The 24,832-nt window shown below is 37.5% G+C and overlaps 1 protein-coding gene across 1 annotated transcript; it reads right to left on the reverse strand.

The window, feature by feature from the left end:
- Positions 1-24,721, reverse strand: LOC125238782 (homeobox protein ceh-31-like). Its single transcript, XM_048146219.1, has 3 exons — positions 24,021-24,721; positions 1,675-1,859; positions 1-1,087 (listed from the first exon to the last, which is right to left on the reverse strand). The coding sequence occupies exons 1-3, from the start codon at positions 24,334-24,336 to the stop codon at positions 674-676; spliced, it is 915 nt and encodes a 304-aa protein (XP_048002176.1). The 5' UTR covers positions 24,337-24,721; the 3' UTR covers positions 1-673.
- Between the last annotated feature and the right edge of the window lie 111 nt (positions 24,722-24,832).

A 24,832-nucleotide genomic window follows, 5' to 3' on the forward strand; every position in this document is an offset into this window, starting at 1 on the left:
CACACTTTTTTATTATCTAATTATTACTTTCCGTTACAATATAGATAGGCATTGCTTATACATAATAATTTACACTTAACAGTTTTTTTAACGTACTTACAATATATTTGCAATGATTTTAACACAAATTTATTACAGTATACAACCCATAAGCAGGCTAACTCTTAATAAATCAATATTATTAAATATACCTAAGATACATAATTTGATTATTGGTTTGTTGTTTTTTTTTTTCATAGTTATGTATGGCGTTTGGATTACAGGCCTCATCAGGTATATGCGTAGGAGACACATAATTGACAATAGAAGGATATTCTCAAATTTGTGAGTAGGTACCATAACCTTTCCAAAATAAGTTTGTATCTGACGGCATGACAGCTACTGTATGTTTACATTTTGCTTCCGGTTTTGTTAATTTATGAGAATTGAAATAAAAATACTTGTAAAAAATATACATTGAATTCGTTTGTATTTATTACACAATATAATCATTATTAATCGGTGAAACAACCATGATTTAGTAAAAAATATGACAAATTATCGTTGACAACATGGTTCACTTTAGCATTAGCCATACAATATTTATGTAGCACAGTTTTATTTAATGCTTCAATGATAATAAAGTAGGCATTAATTTTCATTACCACAAAAAATCAGCCTGTATCTATCCAGACTAGCTAGGTCGGCCATTTTGATTTCCAAACCTCAAATTAGCGGCTTGACTCAAACTTGCCAACCTAGCGGACATACTAGCATCGAACATAGTGCTGCGCGCCATTACCGATTCGCTTTTCAAAAACGGACTCGGTAAGCTCGATTCTTTGAACGGATTAGATTCTTTTAAAAACTCGTTTTTGGAGAAAGCCGATGTTTGTGATTGTAATAAGCTGCAGGGTTGGTTACGGTCTAGTCTGAACTGCTGTTTCTCCATCTGATGGTGTTGTGTTCGTACGGCGAAGCGGTTGACATGTACTGGGATGGGAACGACTATCTTGGTGCCTGAGGTTTTTCCCGAGTGGCTGCCGGATGCTAGGCCGGCTTTCACGCGTTTCCATTTCGCGCGACGGTTTTGAAACCATATTTTGACCTGTAACAAGTGTGTCTTTTAGTATTTGTTGTGCTTATATAGTTTAAGGCTTTTTTGGGAACTATTATGAAGACAACATAGGAGTTAAACGGTGAACAAAAGTTAAAAATAAACATAAATTTTTGACGATAGCTTTTATAGGAACTATACTACCTACTTTTGCACTGTGAATTGCAAGATCAGATCGGGGATCTGTAATTTGCTAAGTTTGAGAGCGCCAACGATCTCTGACCTCTCTGTCACTCAGGTAATTTTTTTTGCGTGAACGGCTTGAACCTCTCGCTCTAATTCCAGCAGCTGCTTGCGCCTTTGCGCCAAGCTTTTGAACCCTTATTCTTCGAAAAATGATGATAAAAGGGTATTAACTAAGATGAAATAGGAACTAACCTGGTCTTCGCTATGCTTTAGTGCCGCGGTGATTTGCAACCTCTCTGTCAAACCACAGAATATATAATAGTATCGAGTCAGACTCTGGTACTCCTTGGCGTGGAACTCTCGCTTTAACTAGAGCGTTGTTCGGAGATGAAGGCTTTATTCTCGCGAATTTTTGAGCCCTTATTCTTCAAAAAATAACATGAAATACTGACCTGTACTTCGCTAAGCTTAAGAGCAGCGGCGATCTGCGACCTCTCAGTCAGACTCAGGTACTTCTTGGCGTGGAACTCTCGCTCTAACTCGAGAAGTTGCTCGGAAGTGAAGGCCGTGCGCCGCCGACGGGCTTTGCTCTCGCGGCGGTCTGTTGAGTCCTCTTGGTCGGGCTCCGAGTCGTTTCCTGGGGAAGAGGGGATTGTTAAGTACTTATTTAAAAACTAGCTTTTTTCCGCGGCTTCGCCCGCGTAGTCAACCAACTGGAACCCTAGGCCACTCTACAATCATGCCAAAATGACAAGCAGTAAGAGATTTCTTACAATCTGGTTTATAGCGTCACTATGACATAGGCAGTCTTCAGTGGCCTAGGGTTCCAATTGGTTGACTGTACTATTTTAATCTTGTCTTCCCACACAACCCTTGGACCCCCATTTCACCCCTTAGGAGGTAAATTTTGAAAAAGCTTTTCTAACTTGCTCCTCTAGACCTTATAAGGAACCTACGTGCCAAATTAGAAATCTTAAGGACCAGTGGTTTCGGCTGTGCGTGTGCGTTGATATTATGTCAGTCAGTCAGTTTCTTCTTTAATTAAAATTTAAAAAAAACTCCCGACCGCGATATGGTAGGATTTTCATGAAACATGCAGGCTGAGAACGCTCCCAACTAATTCAGCTTTCAAACAAAAAAAATCTAAGTCACTTGATCCGTTCGGGAGCTACGATGCCACAGACAGGCACATACACAAACAGCCAAACATACATACAGTCACGTCAAACTTATAACATCCCGTAGTTTTTGCGTCGGGGGTTAAAAGCTACTTTTACGAAAGCGACTGCCATCTGACCTTACAACCCGAAGGGTAAACTAGACCTTATTAGAATTAGTCCGGTTTCCTCACGATGTTTATTACAGTGTAGGTAGAAAAGTACAATTACCCTTAGCATTGTGGCATTTTGCTTATTTTATACGAAATAAATGACTAGAATGTTTTCTCTAAGTAGGACAAAATGCTAAAGCGTTTTCCTGAATTCAATGCCCCCGGGCAATACTCAAATAAAGTCCGATAAAATCGAGCTAATAAAAGTAAATAACCGATTAAGTCGCAGTAAACCGAGATTGGGACAGCGGGACTGTCCTTTTCTTAAAAAAACTTTGAATAAACCTTAACCATAGATGTAGGACTGAAAACGGTTTGGCTTCTTTTGATCTAGACTAAGTGACTTGGTCAGCATTTTAGTGTCACGAGGGTGACGAAATTGACGTTTTTTGTAAAAAAAAAAAAAATCGTCTGTCAATTGTTTATTGGTTTGTGGTTCGGGGTACTTTGGGGGTCATTTGTATCTGAAGTATTTGGTACTTTTGGTAGATTTAATAAATGTTAAAGAATAACTACTTAACAAATATGATAATTACTTGGATGCTTTACTGTAGAAATCGGGACAATGGACAATGTGTGTTGGTTTGGCGTTAATATTTGTAGATATGATAACCGAATAACCACAAAATTAAAATTTTGAAAAAAACCCCGACCGCGACATAATAGACCGATTTTCATGAAACATGGCTAAGAACACTCCCGATCCCGACTAACTCAGCTTTCAGACAAAAAAAACTAAAACTAAATCGCTTCATCCGTTCGAGACCTACGATGCCACAGACAGACAGACACACACACAGACAGACAGACAAAAACACAGACAGACAGACAGACAGACAGACAAACAGACAGACAGACACGTCAAACTTATAACACCCCTTCGTTTTTGCGTCGGAGTTTAAAAAAACCGGCCAAGAGCGTGTCGGGCCACGCTCAGTGTAGGGTTCCGTAGTTTTCCGTATTTTTCTCAAAAACTACTGAACCTATCAAGTTCAAAACAATTTTCCTAGAAAGTCTTTATAAAGTTCTACTTTTGAGATTTTTTTCATATTTTTTAAACTTATGGTTCAAAAGTTAGAGGGGGGGGGACGCACTTTTTTTTCCTTTAGGAGCGATTATTTCCGAAAATATTAATATTATCAAAAAACTATCTTAGTAAACCCTTATTCATTTTTAAATACCTATCCAACAATATATCACACGTTGGGGTTGGAATGAAAAAAAATATCAGCCCCCTAATAAAACTTTTTTTTTCCATTTTTTATTTTTGCACTTTGTTAGCGTGATTGATATACATATTGGTACCAAATTTCAGCTTTCTAGTGCTAACGGTTACTGAGATTATCCGCGGACGGACGGACGGACGGACGGACGGACGGACGGACGGACGGACAGACAGACATGGCGAAACTATAAGGGTTCCTAGTTGACTACGGAACCCTAAAAATGGTTTACGAGAATCAAAGTTAATATTCTGGCTCAGGTATTTTAACCTCATGTCTTTAAATAGGTATCTACATAATCAATAGGGACGTAGTTACGCAATAACGTTCCAATCGATCTGAAATTGTCATTGAAATTAAAGACTTTTGTTTTTCATACAAGGTCTAAAACTTAATGACAATTTCATGTAGATTGGAACGTTATTGCGTAACTACGTCCAATTAGGTACATAATATTTTTCAGATTCGGACTCCGACGATATCAAACTTATAAATATTATTCACCGTAGACCCCACAGAGCCTACAGAAACAGAAGGTCTACAGGCAGACGCATTTGATTTTAAGAAAATAAAAACTATTGAGCTAATAGTATTTTATGCAACTGGTGGTTAAAAGAGGTCAAAAAAGGTGAGTGGCGTGGGTAACAATTTGAGGCGAAGCCGAAAATTGTTAATAAAGACGCCACGAGCATTTTTTGACTCAGTTAAACACCGTTGCATACAATACTTTTTCTACGACCAAGCACTTATTTTGAAAGAAAATTATAAATTCAACAAATACCTACTTTCAGTCATCTTAGTTATCTAGGTGGACCGCCTACCATTTTGAATATGCAGTTTGAGTGCAAACATGAAAATAAAACTGTCTATGGTATGGTTCTTTGAAGCCTGGCCACTAAGACGAATCGAGCCGAGTTGAATCGAGTTCTGACATTTGAATGCGATTCGACGCGTCGCCAATGAACGCAGCAGAAAACGAAGGAGTCTCGACTCTGCGAATTGGTTTGTTAAGTTGGTAGCAATGTATTTACTGAACTGTAAAACAGCTATATCGTGCGACTGCTACTAAATGTTTTCAGGGTCGGGAGTAGAAAAACCAACTAATCAATTCAGTACAACCGCGCTACTTATATCTGTTTATACCATTTGCTCTATAATCTACGGCCACCATTCGGACTTGACGTTTTTTAACAATCCCCATAAAAACTGACCTCGTCAGCGCCCCGCCCAGTCGACGTCACGAGAGTGATCACGTCTGCTATTGCGAGATTGATCGAGGATTCCGTTTCTAAGGACATTTTGTCAACTTCGATTTTTTAGTGCCTACTTTGTGGAGTTTCTGGAGTATCATATTATCATCCTCCTTGCGTTATCCCGGCATTTGCCACTCATGGGAGCTTGGGGTAGCTTTGACAAGACAACTAATTCCAAGATTTGCGTAGGTCGGCACTAGTTTTACGAAAGCGACTGCCATCTGACCTTTCAACCCGAAATAATTTAACTAGGCCTTATTGGAAATAGTCTGGTTTCCTCACGATGTTTTTCTTCACCTAGAGGCGACTGGCAAGTATCAAATGACATTTCGCACATAAGTTCAGAAAAATTAATTGGTAGCCGGGGTTTGATCCCGTGACCTCCGGATCGAAAGTCGCACGCTCTTAGCGCTGGGCCACCAGCGACGGTCTTTCCTGTTCCAGCGCCCCACGCTTTTACAATCAAATATTATAATTAAAAGCACATAGTTTTTAAACTTCAGCTCACAAATAGAGACAACTTGAACGATCCATAATTTATTTTTGGCTTTTACGTGCATTTATAAAAGCGTGTTTTATAGTGTTTTTTAAACTATTAATTTATTTTATACTTTTTAGTCATTAATAATGAAATACTTTTAACATTTATACATAAATTTATTTCAAGTAGGCGGATTTTACATGCCATTTGTGGCTTAACGTGTACTTATTCCTAATTGCTACTTAATAATAACTAGCGGCTACCTTCTTATTACGGTATTATCATAAAAATGTTTATACCTAGTAAGTTATCCGTAAAAGATAGACAATATAGACATGTGCCATCGCGGATTTTTTGAAGACATTAGAGAGACTTACTTTCGCCATACATTGTTTTGAAGCTCTCAGCTAGTGGGATTTTCTTTGACTCGATTAGAAAATATTGTCACATTTCAAATAATTCAAACAAAATTTAAATATTTCTTTTTTGCCGAGCCCCCCTTTATTTGCTCTTAAGGGTCACAGGAAAACCATTACCCAACTTATTTTAAATACAACGTTGATCTTTATTTTTTGCGGGGGGCTTCGCCCCCCGAACCCGCCTTTGTTTGCTCTTAAAGGTCACAAGAAAACGCTAACCCAACTTATTTTAAATACTACGTTAATCTTTCTTTTATGCGGGGGGCTTCGCCCCCCGAGCCCCCTTTTCGTTACTCTTAAGGGTAACAAGAAAACCCTAACCCAACTTATTTTATATACAACGTTTATCTTTCTTTTATGCGGGGGCTTCGCCCCCCGAGCCCCCCTTTGTTTGCTCTTAAAGGTCACAAGAAAACGCTAACCCAACTTATTTTAAATACTACGTTGATCTTTCTTTTATGCGTGGGGGCTTCGCCCCCCGAGCCCCCCTTTTCGTTACTCTTAAGGGTCACAAGAAAACCCTAACCCAACTTATTTTAAATACTACGTTGATCTTTCTTTTATGCGGGGGCTTCGCCCCCCGAGCCCCCCTTTGTTTGCTCTTAAAGGTCACAAGAAAAAGCTAACCCAACTTATCTTAAATACTACGTTGATATTTCTTTCATGCGGGGGGCTTCGTCCCCCGAGCCACCCTTTGTTTGCTCTTAAAGGTCACAAGAAAACGCTAACCCAACTTATTTTAAATAAAACGTTAATCTTTCTTTTATGCTGGGGGCTTCGCCCCCCGAGCCCCCCTTTTCGTTACTCTTAAGGGTAACAAGAAAACCCTAACCCAACTTATTTTAAATACAACGTTTATCTTTCTTTTTGCGGGGGGCTTCGCCCCCCGAGCCCCCCTTTTCGTTACTCTTAAGGGTAACAAGAAAACGCTAACCCAACTTATTTTAAATACTACGTTAATCTTTCTTTTATGCTGGGGGCTTCGCCCCCCGAGCCCCCCTTTTCGTTACTCTTAAGGGTAACAAGAAAACCCTAACCCAACTTATTTTAAATACAACGTTTATCTTTCTTTTATGCGGGGGCTTCGCCCCCGAGCCCCCTTTGTTTGCTCTTAAAGATCACAAGAAAACGCTAACCCAACTTATTCTAAATACTACGTTGATCTTTCTTTCATGCGGGGGGCTTTGCCCCCCGAGCCCCCCTTTTCTTTACTCTTAAGGATCACAAGAAAACCTTAACCCAACCTATTTTAAATACAACGTTGATCTTTCTTTTATGCCCCCCTTTGTTTGCTCTGAAAGGTCACAAGAAAACGCTAACCCAACTTATTTTAAATACTACGTTAATCTTTCTTTTATGCGGGGGCTTCGCCCCCGAGCCCCCTTTTCGTTACTCTTAAGGGTAACAAGAAAACCCTAACCCAACTTATTTTAAATACAACGTTTATATTTCTTTTATGCGGGGGGCTTCGCCCCCCGAGCCCCCCTTTGGTTGCTCTTAAAGGTCACAAGAAAACGCTAACCCAACTTATCTCAAATACTACTTTGATCTTTCTTTCATGCGGGTGGCTTCGCCCCCCGAGCCCCCCATTGTTTGCTCTTAATGGTCACAAGAAAACGCTAACCCAACTTATTCTAAATACTACGTTGATCTTTCTTTCATGCGGGGGGCTTCGCCCCCGAGCCCCCTTTTCTTTACTCTTAAGGATCACAAGAAAACCTTAACCCAACTTATTTTAAATACAACGTTGATCTTTCTTTTATGCGGGGGGCTTCGCCCCCCGAGCCCCTCTTTGTTTGCTCTGAAAGGTCACAAGAAAACGCTAACCCAACTTATTTTAAATACTACGTTGATCTTTCTTTCATGCTTCCCCCCTTGAGCCCCCCCCTTTTTCTGTTCTTATCTTCCGGCACCATCATCAGCTAAGAAGCCCAAAAACAGCTATGATACGATGTTCCATCATGTAGTTCCAGTTCATATCTTCCGGCTCCATCATCAGACCTTGAAACCTAATCGTAGTCAAAGTTCATTACAAGACTTTTCTAAGAAGCCCAAAAACAGCTATGATACGATGTTCCATCATGTAGTTCCAGCTCATATCTTCCGGCTCCATCATCAGACCTTGAAACCTAATTGTAGTCAAAGTTCACTACAAGACTTTCCTAAGAAGCCCAAAAACAGCTATGATACGATGTTCCATCATGTAGTTCCAGTTCATATCTTCCGGCTCCATCATCAGACCTTGAAACCTAATCGTAGTCAAAGTTCATTACAAGACTTTTCTAAGAAGCCCAAAAACAGCTATGATACGATGTTCCATCATGTAGTTCCAGCTCATATCTTCCGGCTCCATCATCAGACCTTGAAACCTAATTGTAGTCAAAGTTCACTACAAGACTTTCCTAAGAAGCCCAAAAACGGCTATGATACGATGTTCCATCATGTAGTTCCAGTTCATATCTTCCGACTCCATCATCAGATCAGCTCAACAGTACCATATTATTGTATTGTCATCGGAACTACATATAGCTGCCAATTTTCATTACGCTACGACTCCTGGAAGATGGTTAAATTAGCTTCCTTAGATTCCATTACATACATAGTTACATACACGACGACCTAATAAAAGCGTGTTAATAAAAATAAAACAACTTTATGATCTTTGACTGTCGGCAGGTTTCCCTGATTTCTGATTTCCCCATTTTATAAAAAATAATAATTGTAGAATTAAAAATGACTTACATAATAATTATCACATATCTCTCCTTCTTATTTATAAAATAGATATAAAAAGTACTCAAAATATTTACTTAATGTTGAACGTTTCATTTAGTAATTTTAAAGCCAGTCATTTGGACGTTTCTAAACAAAAATCTATCAATTATCCATACAAGAAACACGTGATTTGGTTGCTAAAAAACCTAAATTCAATTGATAAAATAAGTTCGACATTTTCGGGCAATCAAGTTAGATGGATTGCGATCTCGATCATTCAATCAGACCGAGTGTCAACGAATTTAAACCAATAAAACCATTTTAACTCCATTATCATTCAACACAACACATTTATGCAATTTCCACGAAAAACCCGCCGTAAAACCGATCCCCTTTCGCAAATAAATATATTATTATTTATTTCTTATGGCCGACGCAACAGAGATTGACAGTTATCGAACGCGCCAAATGAATTGTCAAAATATTACAACCTTCATACCAACCCAGACAAAACGAAAATACACTTTCACAGTATAAAATAAGTTCCAAATTCAAACAGCGTTGCTACTGTTTGTAGAACCATAGAGCTCGCGTTCTGAATTTTAAATTCCGAATTCAAAAAAGCGGCAAAGTTAAATCGCGTGTGAACGATTCGATGCAGTTTGATACGAATCGGTAATTTATCGGTGAATTTTCGATAAACGGACATCACTAGCTAAAATGGCGATCACGTAGGCATTTTCACACCGGTTTTCTGTGGGAATATTTTTATTTGTGGAGTGTGGGCGTCACGCATTTGTTAATGTTGGTACGAAATGCAGTGTTGCATGTTGAATGTTATAATTTATAATATATAATACTAGTATTTGCGCGCGGCTTCGCTCGCGTTAAATTCGAAAATTGAGGTATGCTCCATACAAACTTCCACCCTCATTTTAGGGAAGTGGGGGGTTATAAAGCGACAAAAAGTAGCCTATGTCGCTCTCCATCCCTTCAACTATCTTCACTTATAAACCACGTCAATTCGTCGCTCCGTCTTGCCGTGAAAGACGGACAAACAAACAGCAACACACACTTTCCCATTTATAATATTAACTAGTACGTATTTATAATGGTTTAACCATAGGTTTAACTTTGTTTTGTTGGTAGAGGAAGTAGTCGAGCGAGCGTTTATATAGACTAGACATAGCACGCCTCTTTTCCGCACTTGTATCGTAACGTAATGTACTATTTCTTGCCCGTAGGGAAATCTATGTGCAAAATATAAAAAAAACTGGCCAAGAGCGTGTCGGGCCACGCTTAATAGTGTTGGGTTCCGTAGCTTTCCGTATTTTTCTCAAAAACTACTGAACATATCAAGTTCAAAATTATTTTCCTATAAAGTCTTTATAAAGTTCTACTTTTGTGATTTTTTTCATATTTTTTAAACATATGGTTCATAAGTTAGAGGGGGGGGGACACACTTATTTTTCCTTTAGGAGCGAATATTTCCGAAAATATGAATATTACAAAAAACGATTTTAGTAAACCCTTATTCATTTTTAAATACCTATCCAACAATATATCACACGTTAGGATTGCAATAAAAAAAAATCACTCCCCACTTTACGTGTAGGGGGGGTACCTTAAAAAAAACATTTTTTTTCACTTTTTATTTTTGCACATTGTCGGCGTGGTTGATATGTACATATTGGTGCCAAATTTCAGCTTTCTAGTGCTAACGGTCACTGAGATTATCCGCGGACGGACGGACGGACGGACGGACAGACAGACATGGCGTAACTATAAGGGTTCCTAGTTGACTATGGAACCCTAAAAATCAAAATGTTGTTTTGCCACCGCTCATGAAATCCTGGGGCCCGCGTTGTCAACTAACGCTCTAGTCCCAAGGGGAGAAAGTAGCTAGTCCTAGCTCCCAAGGGGAGTAAGGAAGTCAAAACCAGAGGGTTCATGAGGGGAAATCCTTGTAACCGCACTTAACTCCTGTAATCTACAGTGTTTAAAGCTGATATTAGCAAATCTCTGAACGGTGGTACAGCACCTGGGCCATTTTTTTCAAAGTTGTCCACCCCATTTTTTTTTGGATTTGGAAATTTTTATGTTTTCCACTCAGAATCGCGAGCTCTTTCAATCCTAATAGGAGAAAAAAAGTGTCACAAGGATTCTGAATATGAATTCTGAATTTTTTCCCATTCCGTTACCATTTTTTCATACATTTTGTATGGTGGTAACGGAATGGAAGGTTCGAAAAAATGTATGGAAATCTTGGGAAAAAAAATGTTTTTTTCTCCTATCAGAATTGAAAGAGCTCTCGATTCTAAGTATGAATAGCGTAAAAATACCCATGTTACAAAAAAAGTGGGGTGGACAACTTTGAAAAAAATTGCCCATCTAAGAAATGTTTTTTGTCTAGAGGGCGCTGTTATTTTCATGTATGCGGTGACAGTTCAATTTAGTATGAAAAAAAAATCTATTGAAATTCCGCAACATGGCGTGTAGTCTGTGGTGTAGTCATATATTTCTGGCCTGGTTTTAGATAACATTTGAAATGAAAAAAAAACCGGCCAAGAGCGTGCCGGGCCACGCTCAGTGTAAGGTTCCGTAGTTTTCCTTATTTTTCTCAAAAACTACTGAACTTATCAAGTTCAAAACAATTTTCCTAGAAAGTCTTTATAAAGTTCTACTTTTGTGATTTTTTTCATATTTTTAAACATATGGTTCAATAGTTAGAGGGGGAGCACACTTTTTTTTTCCATTAGGAGCGATTATTTCCGAAAATATTAATACTTATTATCAAAAAACGATTTTAGTAAACCCTTATTCATTTTTATACCTACCTATCCAACAATATATCACACGTTGAGTTTGGTTTGAATGAAAAAAAATATCAGTCCCCACTTTACATGTAGGGGGGGGGGTACCCTAACAAAACATTTTTTTTACTTTTTATTTTACCTCTTTGTCGGCGTGATTGATATACATATTGGTACCAAATTTCAGCTTTCTAGTGCTAACGGTCACTGAGAATTTCCGCGGACGGACGGACGGACAGACAGTCATGGCGAAACTATAAGGGTTGACTACGGAACCCTAAAAAAATATCCATACAAAATAATTCGACCCGCAATGTAATGCAATCACACTCGCGTTAAACGTTCGTTGACAGTTGTCATTGACTGTCATCGCCAGAGCCCGGATTTTCCACAGCAAAAGGAAACACTATCAAAATGTAGCTAGTGAGAGAAAAAAGACTGGGCTAGGCTAGAAGTATAGGTTCTCTAATGAGCATAATTGTGTTTAGCGCCACCTCTCGACGAATTCGCGAACTAATTAGCTTGCGTGAGGTCTTTTATAATGTTAACCAAATTCAACATTTTTTATTTTATTTTAAAGTAGGTGTTTTATGTAAAATTTCGTAGCTATAAATTTTAACACCTTTATTCATAAACGTACACTAAAGTTATCCAGCCGATAAAGTTCGTTTATCCCTTTCTATCACACCAATACGTCGGAAAGGGACAACCGAACTTTATCGGCTTGATAACTTAGTGTACGTTTATGAATAACGGGGTGAGTATTACCGTACTGTAAAAATGTAATGTATAGTTGTATACGGATTAATGAATTTAATATAGATAGGTAATTATTGATATGTGGCAAAACGAAGGAAATTGTTTACACCTTCGCAATAAGTATCTAATGATATTTTTTTAATTTACCATGTTACTTCACGTACCTACTTAGGTACTTATTTTAAAAACTCTGAAAATGTCTATTGAGTTTCTGTCGCAGACCACCATGTGTAGGGTTTGCAATCCGGATATTCGAATATCCGAATTATTCGAATATCCGCCAATATTTTTATCCGAAAATATTCGAATAATCCAAGTGAAATTATCCGGATAAACGGATAATTTCTATAAACATTATTTTTTATTTATAAGTAATATATTTAATAGATAGACGTCACTGAAACCAATTTCGATCAATTCTTAATACGGACAATGTTATTGCTAATAAGTCAACACCTATTTATCTTCAAAATCAAACTAATATTTACAAAACAAAGAAAGCATTCGTGGACAAGAAGTAAGCAGAATGCCTCACCCCACGCACTCAGTTCTTATCAAATATTCGATTAATTGGATGATTTAAAAAAAAAACAGAAAAACGTTCAAGTATTATTTTTTAATATGAAAACGTTACCCCAACCTACTTTCATTACTGCTAATAGCTAACGTGAAGTTATCTGTAAAACCGTACTTAATAAGGGAGATTTATACCTAGATTTCCTGGTCCCTTGTTTTTTTGAAATTGAAATTTAGCGCCTCACTCCGAATTTAGCTGTTATCAGTTCCATGGCAATTTAGTACGCCAGAATTCCCTCCACTTCACTAAGAAATATAAGGCATTTTCCTTTTAAGTCCTTAGTTACATTCATACACAAAAATCGGTCTAATTACTACTTATACTTTGAAATCTTAGTCGATCTACTGATTAGCTTGGAAACTAAAACCCATCAAATTGCTGCCGAGCAATTTGAGGTGTTTTGGATTTGAATATTTAAATAAGTTCGCCTTTGTACCTCCTCCTTCTTAATTTTTTTAAATTTTATGTCTTGTATATTTTATGTTGGTGGTACAATACTTATTTATCGCCTCTCCCCTTCCATTGGTACTTTGGTACCAGCCACTGTGCAACTAAGGTCTAAAATGATCCACACCTGGATAGGAAGTATCTTCGACTAATTGGTCTTCTCTTTTTTTGGTTATTCTGTTTTGAAGGAGTACCTATGCTCAGTTGCTTATTCCTGTTCTAAGACCCTAACCAGGACGCTTTTTTTTAGAGCCTACGAAAAGAGTTTTCAACTTTTTATATTAAGTATCCGATCCGGTCCAAGATGGCATCTGGTATGGGCGTAGGCATTTATGCAAATGACTAATGACTACAGTGGTAGTATCAGCATGGGCAATTATGCCACTGTCTTTTAAGCCGAGACATACGCAATAATTACCTGTGTACATAAGAATATAGTTAGACAAACCCAAGGAAAGAATATCTATATACTCAGCGACAGTCAGGCGGCACTCAAAGCCTTCACATCGCCCAGAGGTGACTCTTGACTGATATTAAACGGCATCCAAGCTCTTAACAAGCTTGGAAGGCAAAACAGGATGCAACTGGTATGGATACCGGGGCACGAAGGCTTCATTGGCAATGAAAATGCTGATGAACTTGCCAAGGCCAGGTCTGAAGACAACGTCACAAGGAACCATTAAAACGGCTATGAAGGACCATACAAAGGCTAATCACCAAAAAGAGTGGGATTCCCTGGTAGGTCTGAAGCATTCAAAGCTCTTTATGCGGAGGGTAGAATCTGGATGGAGCAAAAAGCTAGGAAAGCTAGGCAAAAGACAACTCCAAATTATAACGGGGGTGTTCACAGGCCATTACGGGATCAAAGGAATGTTGGCCAAGATGGGACACGCTGACTACACAGATTGTCGCATGTGCGGCGAAGAGGAAGAGACCGTCAGACATCTAATGTGTGAATGTCACGCCCTCGCCAGACAAAGAATGAAGAACTTTGGAGCAGGCTACCTAGTACCAAAGGACATCAGAGAGCTACCCATGAGCCTCATCATCCGATACGTGGAGATGGTCGAGAAGCTCCTGAATAGCTGAAGGATCTTAAGATCTAAGGGGGTAATTGCACAAAAGATCCCGATGGGTCGAAGTGTATCCGGAAGGGCCCCGCAGATTTAAAATAACCGGACCGACTCCTATACATTCTCGAAATCATTCAAGGCGCCATCTTTGATTTTTGCCTTTGACTTCCTTCCTATATCCGATATCGGAACGGATAATATGACAACGCTGTATCCCCTATAACCATCATCATATCCAATGATGTTGTTTCACGTTCCACTCTACACAAGCCATCCTCTCTACCATCCATTTCCAAGGTAAAGGTGTTGTCAGAAAAACTTCTCGTTATACCTAACACCTAACTAATCACTACTACTAACTGTCTTATATCGACAGCTCACTATCTGATTGCAAGATTCTAGTCATAGAACTAAAGATAGAGAGCTAGGTGTGTTTTAATTTCTACAGTTTGCTGATTTATTTACGCAAAAAATTAATAAAAATGTAGGTAAATTTTGCATTATGGCGCTCATCTATCTCAGCCGTTATCAATTCCACGCTTATACGCACCTGTAACATTAATTTTGTTCCATTTAATAAATTATCCGAAATTATCCGAATTATTCGAATATTCGAATAATAAAAATTGTATTATCCGAATTATTCGAATATTAAAAATCCGTCGGATAATGCAAACTCTAACCATGTGGCTTCTGCATATTCTGCGCTTTGATAGAGTTGCCATAGTAGGTATGTATACCTATATTGTATAATAGGCAATAAGAGGCAAAAAACATATTGTGCTAAAATATTTAAAATACCTACAGTCATTTCCGAAACGTGTGAATTCATGTCAATACTTTCTTTTATCAGTATTACACGGAGTATAGGTAAACGTTTCGTGGCAGCGGCAGCGCACACTGCAGAGAGCGCACGTGGACACCGGCGCGGCGCCACAGAATATATAATAGCACAAGTAAAGAAGGCCCACTGCTTTGATGTTTCCGAAATGCCGCCTTTTTAAATACCTACAACATTCTTACAAAGAAACGAGCCGCACGTGCGCGGCGTCCGGTGATAGGGTTACCAATGGATCCAAACGAATTAATACTCACATTAAATGTTATATTATTATATTCAAGTCTTGAGTACTTTCTAGGTATATACGCTGTATTTATATATTTTTGTTCAAGGTTCCAACATCACAAGCCTTATTGAACTTTTCCGTGGGACTTAATCAGTAGTAGATCTGTATAAGAATATCTTTTGGTATTTATTTTATTCAATATGTCTATTTAATTTAGTATTATTAGCCATTCCACCCGCGGACATCGCTTAAAAAGCCTCGCGACGTAAAGTAACAATAGAAAGTGCGAACGTGCATTCCGTGAGAATGTGCGCCACCCCTGAGTAAGCCGCGAACTCGCGGCCACAGCTCGCGGCCGCCAGGATATACTTGTAGCGCGGCGATAGGATAGCGGAGTGAGCCGCCCTTGGCGGCGCCAGCGGAGGCGTCTGTGTGCGTGAGCTAGGTATGCATACAACTACAACTGCTGTAGGCACCGCCCCCCCCCCCCCTCAGCGCGTCCTCTGCGGCGCGGCGATAATCACCTAGCCCTAAGGCCCTGGTTTCTCTGGCCCGTCACACGCGCCCGGCGGCGTTTGGAATTTGGATGTGAGCCGCATGTGCCGCTGTACCACACGCTGTCGGTCGCGGGTGCGTGGGTTTTCTGACCCTTGGTCACCCGTCGTCGGCGACGGAACTCAGAAGCTCTGGTAGACTGATTTTTGAACTGTTGTGTTGTGCTCTGATCAAAATGAATGCAAAAATACTTACATTGTAATTCTTAGAGGAAGAAGATTATACGCGACTTAATCCGTTTCCATATAAATATTGATATTACCCAAAAAAGAGACAGTCAAACGATATTTTTGTATGAAACCGGCAAAAAGAAAGTGAAATTTTTAACTTGGTACTCAAACACTTTCATTGTAGTAAAGAAAATTTTACATCATATATTCGATTAAGTATATCGAAAACAGATCACAGAAGTACAATTCATCCATTGAATTACTATGTACTAACATACTAGAAATTACACCCCAAACAAAGTCTGTGCTCCGGCCGGCAGCGCGCGGCGCATGCGTGGGGAGGTACCGTGTCATAGAGTAAGACTTGACCAATGACCACCTAGACGCGACACTCTTAGTGTAGACCTTTTTTTATACTTTTTGTAAAATACTAACCCCCTTATTCATAAACGCACACTAAAGTTATCAAGCCGATAAAGTTCGTTTGTCCCTTTTCGGCGTATTGGTGTGATAGAAAGGGACAAACGAACTTTATCGGCTTGATAACTTTAGTGAACGTTTATGAATAAGGGGGTAAGTAGTTTAATTTTAGCACTATCATACATTGTGCTATGTTTAAGTTCTACTAAGTGAAACAAAAATACATTATTGATTTTTTCATATACCTACTTTAATTGCCCTTGAAGAAAATCATAGGTTATTATTGTATGAAAATATCGATTACAACTCGTGTTAGAACTGTGTAGTATTCATAAGTATAACGTGAAATACATTTAACATTTCTCTTTTATATATTACAAACAGAATATAATCACAATTACTATACTTCATTACCTACATGTCAAGTCTGTGCGATTATGATGCGATTAATCTATGATTTCGTTCAACAAAATGGCAGCGATAGCTTCGCGTTTGAGGAGCGCGTCCCTTCATTGAAATAATTACTTAAATAAAGATCGATTAACATAGCGTATATACTAACCGATGAAATGTGACACGTCAGTTTTATTCGATTTTCTCGTATGGCTTAAACAGCATCTTGTTGCGCAGGAAGGCATTTTTACATTTTATTTGTGTGCAGGCAGAAACATAAGTCCAATGGACTTATGTTTGTAGCGCAAACGTTTTGCTCGCAGTGTCCTCTCTAGTATTACCTCAATGAGTTCATCATTATCTTTAGTGAAGTCAGTCATTTTCCATATCAAGACGCCACCCGCCGTCCGTTGCTATTGTACAAAACGAATACAGACCGTCACGTGCGGCGTGTGACCTTCGCCCGTCGAACCACCCGCCACCGGCGACGTTTCAAAGAAACCACCCTCAAACATTTCCGAACAAAACATTCGAACGTCGTCAGTCGCGGACCCGCGTAAAAAACCACAACACGTTCTATGAACATTGGTCAAGTGCGAGTCGGTTTTCGACTTTTCCATACAAAGAACTCATGAGCGCCTGAACGACTGTGATGGCAAAGTTAACTTTTCGCACTTACAAGACTTTACGTATATATCTCGGAAACGATAAGAGATAGAGCAAAATGGACTTCAGATTTGGGCTGTCGTTGCCACAAATTCTATGTTTTCGTCAACAGAGACCTTTTTTTGGACCTATTTGAACAAAATTTTGCTCAGTCCACTTACAAACGGTCTTAAGCGCCTCCTTTTTAGTAGGAACTTAAGTCATTTTGGCAAATGAAAAAAAAAAATTGAACAATTTCTAAAAAGAAAAAGACAGAAATGAATTTCTTTCTACCTGTCCATCACGCTTACAAAATTTTAAGACGTTTAGTAACAAAAATATATTTCAAATGCTCATAAAATGCTCTTTCATTTGATATATAACACAATATAGTTTTAATAACTTTGATTTTTAATTTTCAAGTTTACCCCCCAAAAGTGACCCCTATGATTAAATTTCATTTAATTAAATTACATGTCCGTCTTTGGGCCACAGGTTTACATATGTGTACCAAATTTCAAGTAAATCGGTCTAGCAGTTTCGGAGAAATCGGCTGTAACAGAGGGACAGACAGACACACGAGTGATCCTATAAGGGTTCCGTTTTTCCTCTTTGAGGTACGGAACCCTAAAAATTATTTTATCGACATCGATAATTGTGTGTAGTTAATAGAAAGAGATGCAATTTCTTCTCCGAAATCCACGTCAGTATACACATTTTCCCATAAAAATTGTATTGAAATAGTAGATTTTTCTTTCTTTTTGTGTAAATTTGTAACCGAATAGGTATTCTGAACTTTTAATTTTTTTTTTTTTTTAGGGTTCCGTACCAAAAAGGTACAACAGGAACCCTTATGGTGCGACTCTGTCCGTCTGTCTGTCCGTCTGTCACATTCCTAAATATCTCGAGAACTACTAATGCTATCAACTTGAAATTTGGAATAGTTGTGAACATTGTAAACCTCTACAAATAGAAAGTATAATTTTTTTAAATATATTAATTTTAATTGTAGAAAATGGCCAAAATGAAAGGGGGGCAAACTGTAAATTTCAAGTTACTAGGTCATGTGTAATGGTATCGTTGGAAAGAGCTCAAATTGAACGTAAATAAGCTATTTTTTATAATTTTTTTGTTGTGGAAAAAAAAAGAATTTTGAAGGAAAATGTAAAAAAAAAATACCGTTCCCCCCTTATCTCCGAAGTTTACCAACGAAAAATTATGAAAATTTTAGTAAACATTGGTTTTATGCTATATATTACAGGAAAAATATAATCGTGTTTGTATTTTGAATACTTTTTTTTTAATTCACAAAAAACTTTTCAGATTTTTACTTTCAATTTACCCACCCTTGCGGATGTATATCGTACTTCAAATTAATACGAGATGTTACGTAAACCATCTTCAGTTCAATAAAGTAAAAACTGTTTAAATCGGTTAACATTATAAAGAATTATCCCTGAAAAACCAGGTCGCGCAAATTAGTTAGCAAATTGACCGGGAGATGGCGCTATACACTATAATACTCATTAGTGCCTATACTTTTGTCTTCTAGTCAAGTCATTAGAGTTATATGAAAATATGAGATTATTTTTACTAGGTAGTTTGAAAGAAAGTTTGTACGGAACCCTCGGTGGGCGAGTTCAACTCGCACTTGGCCGGTTTTTGTTTTAGTTTGAATAGGCAGACGTTTAACCACGATCACACCTGATGCCTAAGGTGGAGCACGCTTAGCTTTTTTTTTAGTTTGAATAGATGATCTGAGACGTTTGACCACGATCACAGCCTGATGGTAAGAATAGATGATAGAAGAACTTTATTCAAAAACGTTTAATGTATTATTTATTTGTAATTGTAATGTTTGGTCTTATACAGTGTTTGGAGACACCCCAACTGATTTTTATTTTTTTAAACTCATCTAGAGTATTCATCTTTTAATCTGATGTTACTTTTTTTTAATTGAATTTTTAATTTTCTGTATACTTACTTTTAGCTTACTCAATGAAATAATTGCTAACTTCATAAACCATAAGACTATTTATTTGTGTACGTTACTGCAACGACATAAGTTTTACCAATAGACAGCTAAGATGTCACTGTAAAACACTTTAAAGCTTTGTCACAGTAAACTTCAAATTGGACAGGTAATCGCAGTAAGCAAATAAACTCAATATTCAAAATGACAAGGTTGTAATTAGGTACGAGTTCAATTTGTTATGACTTATGATAAACATTAAGATTAAACTGACAAACAACGTCAAACTAGTAGCGGAAAAAATAATCGTCCAAGTAACCGGCCAGTATTAATACCCCTAAATACTGAAAAAAGGTAAACAACCTCTAGCAATGCGATATACACAATGTTGTATTACGAGTACAATAGAATGGGCACGTAAAAAATAACTAATAATACTAATTTAAATAAAAATATTACCCCCATCACGATATAGCTCAATCGATTCTACTCTCGATTCTGAACAAACTGTTTTCAGGTTTTTAGTGTTAAGTGAAACACGGTGTATTTAATATTTATTTTAAATTTAATTGTTATTTAATTTTTAATGATGAAATGTATAAAATAATTTTAAATAATTGTAGTGTTTAAATGTGTATGATAATATGGTTTTTTTTTACCTGAAATAAATGAATTCTATTTTATTTTATTTATTTATTTATATTACAAATGGGTGTTTTAGTTTTTTATTTTATTTATTTATTTATATTACAAATGGGTATGTTTTAGTTTTATTCAACTTTAATCTATAGTTTTATTTCATGGTTAAATTTTTATAGGTATTATTTTTTATTAAAGTTATTTAGTATTTAAATTTAAGTCACAAATAAGTAGTTATTAGGTACCTAATGTAATCGTTTTTGTTTTGTTGGTTGTAGGTAGGTAACTTACATATAATTTTAATTTTAATGTAAATCGGTTTTTATTTCATAAAAAAATCAGCAGTCCTAATTTTTACCCTGCTCTATCAAATTACATAATTGCTTACCTAATTTAGTATGTCTGTATTTCTACTCTTGTACTTGTAATACCCATCCAAACAGTTAAAATCGCCAAGAAATCTCAACAAGCAGCTGTCACTGTCAAACTCAAACAGTTTGTGACAAATTTCTGTCAATTTCACGGCGCAGATGTATCGAGTAGCGTATCTAAAGATTTAACTAGGAGCGGAACCAATCGGAGTATTCGGAGTAGTGCCCTTGTTGACTGGAGTACAAATCATGCGTGGAGAATCTACCCTTGTTGATTTGAGTAGGATAAAGTTATGAAAAGGAAAGCAGTTGTGTGAAGATCGGATGTACTTATCAGATATTTTGACGACCGCTCTTGTTTAGTGGTTAGTGGCTGCTTTCTCAGCCGCAGTCCTGGGTTCGAATTCCAGTAAGGGCATTTATTTGTGTGATGAACACAGATATTTGTTCCCGAGTCGTGGATGTTTTATATGTATATAATTATGTATTTATCTATATAAGTAAGTATATCGTCGCCTAGCACCCATAGTACAAGCTTTGCTTACTTTGGGGCTGGGGTTGATCTGTGTAAGGTGTCCCCAATATGTATTTATTTACCTAATATACTGAACGCGGTTTCGGGTTCGAATCCCGGTAAGGGCATTTAATTGTGTGATGAGCACAGATATTTGTTCCGGAGTCATTTATCTATATAAGTATGTATATCGTCGCCTAGCACTCATAGGCCATAGCACTTCACAGTACAAGCTTTGTTTAGTTTGGGGCTGGGTTGATCTGTGTAAGGTACATACATACATACATACAACATACATACAATCACGCCTGTGTCCCATGAAGAGGTAGGCAGAGCACATGAAACTACTCAGGTTTCAGTGCCACTCTTGGCAAATAAGGGGTTGAAAGAAAACGAAACTGTGACATTGTAGTGACAGGTTGCCAGCCTCTCGCCTACGCCATAATTTACCCCATATCCCACAGTCGCCTTCTACGACACCCACGGGAAGAAAGGGGGTGGTGAAATTCTTAAGGCTGCTTTCAAAAAAAACGTCAAAAGAATGTAAAATTGATAGTTTTAGTCGGTGAAATACTACACTTTCCGTTATCGAATAGATTTATTTAATTCAAGTTCCAGTTAGAGCATCTTATTATCTTGATTTTTATAAGACTGGATTTTTGAAAACTAACTCACTAAATTAATTATGAATTTTTCTCTAATGCACGTTAAGAAAAACGCACGTATAGATATAGAGCTGAATCAGTCGATCTTATTTGTAAAATTTGGACAAATTTGAATATTAAAACGGGTAAATTTATAATTCGTATATCCTGTACCACAATCATTTCAGACTAGATTTTTATTTTAAGTTTTTGAAAAAGAGTAAACTAGCCTAAGGCGAATTCAATTTTTTTCAGAAATTACCTAAAATTAAGTGACAATTTCTTTGAAAATCTACATCACATTGAAGTAATTTTTGTACTAAATTAATCTGCAACGTTTACTTAAATTGCTGTTATGCCTTAGTGATTATAAATTGCTATTATTGATTTTTGCCAATTTTTTGAAAACGAGCCTTCACCGGTACAATTATTACCACTTTTGGACATTTTCTCATATTTTGTTAGACCAAGTAGAAAAAGTCCTATAATGTGATATATATTTATAAACTACTCGCAAAGCCCTTTAATTTGATACCACACACGGTATGATCGAGCGCTCGGTTGCGATTTCACTATTTTTAACACGAAAGCCCTCTTAACCCGTCACCACACAGACCGGGTACCGGGGCCGAGCTGTGTAGGTGTCCCCCGATATTTATTGTTAATAAGTTTCATTGTTTACATTTTATTAATATGTTTATCTTACTTTTAGTAGTAATAGCAAGTATAACTGGTATACTGTAACCGTTCTTGTGAATTAAAATAAATAATAATAATTATCCGGTTTTTTATCCATAGCCCAGTATTTAGTCCATCACTTTCATCAAAATAGACCAGGGGCCTTACCATGATCTCTTAACGCGATTCAGTTTAGGACCTAAACTGAACTGCGTCGCTATTTCCTACCACGACGTTGTTATTGCGATCAAATTTCGACCGAGCGAGCGATAAGCGTCCCAGCCGTTTCATTCACTCATCTCAAGTGTATTTCGTACCATGACATGCCACTTGAGCCTAAACTGAATCGCAGGAATGTCAAATTTAGCGATTCATAAAAAGTTACTCACTTACCGCATTATTCTGAATCGCTTTGTTGTAACACTAGCGATACTAAATAGTTTTGTGTTTTTATAAGGAGTAGGAGATGGAAAATATAACTAAAGCTAGTTTCATCACCTGATTAATTTATTATTTTGGTTTTTCGATCCTTACCGATTCGATAATAAAATATAAAGTTTTATGATTTTGTTTAGTAATATTTACGGACCAACTATTCCAACTAACTACACGTTTTTACATTTTTAGAGTGCCCTATGATCTCGCAACTTTCGCAAAAACGCAAATCAAAAAGAGCGAGAAAAAGTCTGATCCTTTTTTAGTCGATATGCAAGGAGTCATGTTAACACTTGCGACAAACTATGCCTAGGATGGCTAAGGAATCAACTAGGTCTAGCATAACTTAGCGATATACATTAAATTTAGACACGAGTGAGCTACCTACAAATACTAATGACTTACGTATTTGTTAAAGTATCATCCAAACACTGCGAGTTCTATAGCCGAGCACAGCACTTCAAATACATAAATAAAAACTTTATTATTAATTACCTACTAGTCAAGGGCGCGATGTTCTAAACATAAGCTTTAACGAACTGTCATTATATATATATTTATCATTTATTTATAGTTTTGTTCAAAAAGACACGATATTTTACACAAAATCATTGTAATTATTGTGAATTTTACATTTAAATATTTTAAATGTTTATTTTTCCAGTTTTAAGAATAAAATAAAATTAAAAATTAGTAATCGTTCCTGGTTTTCGAACGATCAAACGTCACAAGAGGAAAACGAGATAGATTTATACGATTCCTATAGCGTCATCCTTTTCTTGTCAAAACGATTCAGTTGCGGACCAGAGACAATATCGGTCTTTCATTCACTTGTACGCGGTTCAGTTTCGACTCTGAACATTGGAGGTCATGGTAGCAAATTGAGACGCTCAGTTTAGGCACCTAAACTGAACTGCTCTGCGTTTGAATCGTTTTTAAAAAGATCGTGGTAAGGCTGCAGTTCATTTTAGATTCCATTAACTCTCAAATAGTCCTTACACCCTGGCGGGTGTTGCCTCTGCGTGTGTCCCATGATACGGGCAAGGGCAACATCCGCTCGGTGTACCCCTTACATTTCATTAAAGTGTCGAAAGGGCCTCTACGTGTTGGCTTCGGCCCCGCGCACGCCTCCAATGCCATTGTTCCGTGATGGGAAAGACATACAAATTATTATATTTTATATTTATAAGGATAAAGATACAAACCTTGCGTGTGCTCCTCTCCGTCGCTCTCCTCACTCCCCACACTAACAGGACTCTCCGTTTTTCCCTCTCTTTCTCTCTCCTGTACCGGCGCTAACACCCTGGACAACCAGGGTTCCCCATACCCTAACAGAAACGGTATGGACATACCGTTCTGAAACGGTAAATAATATCTCATCCTCTCTTCCTCTTCCTCTGAATTTCTGGAGTCTTGGTTCTCGATATCGATTTCTGGCGATTTTCGATTATTACCGATTATTGAGTCTATAGAGAACGGTTTTGGTTTTTTCGGTTGGGATTCTACTATCTGTGGTTCCATTTTAAGTCACCGTTTCACTGTTTAATTCAAAATTATAACACACGTAAAATCTATAAATAAAATGATGTTAAATGTTTGATATTGAAAACACGCACACACTATTTTTATGACATAAGTATTAGTTCTATTTTATTAAACACAGTAAAATTAAAAAAAAATAAACACTTCAATAACAGTGGTGTGGTTAGTTTTTCGTCAATCGAATTCAGCGTCCGATAATCCGATTGAACTAGTCCTATTTTACTAAACACAGTCAAATTAAAAAAAAAACACTACGATGCGCTTAATTTTTTGAAAATCGAATGCGATGTTCTATTGAAACACTCCACTAAGAGTGGTCCTAAATTTGAATTTTCGAATTTGGAACGCGGTGTTCGATTTTCGACGCGTCCGTCCGCCGCGCGACCAAGGCGCTACTCATTCAGCCAGACAGCCACGCCTACATACGGGGTGTACTCAAACTTATTTTATTAAATCGCTGGGCGAATATAAGCTC

Source organism: Leguminivora glycinivorella, chromosome 24 (assembly GCF_023078275.1).
Source record: "Leguminivora glycinivorella isolate SPB_JAAS2020 chromosome 24, LegGlyc_1.1, whole genome shotgun sequence".
NCBI classification, from domain to species: Eukaryota; Metazoa; Arthropoda; class Insecta; order Lepidoptera; family Tortricidae; genus Leguminivora; species Leguminivora glycinivorella.

Coding starts and splice junctions, on each gene's coding strand:
- LOC125238782 (XM_048146219.1), bottom strand. CDS start 24,336: ATGGAACCACAGATAGTAGAATCCCAACCGAAAAAACCAAAACCGTTC. Junction 1,860..24,020: donor CGGAGAGGAGCACACGCAAG/GTTTGTATCTTT, acceptor CCTCTTCCCCAG/GAAACGACTCGGAGCCCGAC. Junction 1,088..1,674: donor TTAAGCTTAGCGAAGTACAG/GTCAGTATTTCA, acceptor CACTTGTTACAG/GTCAAAATATGGTTTCAAAA.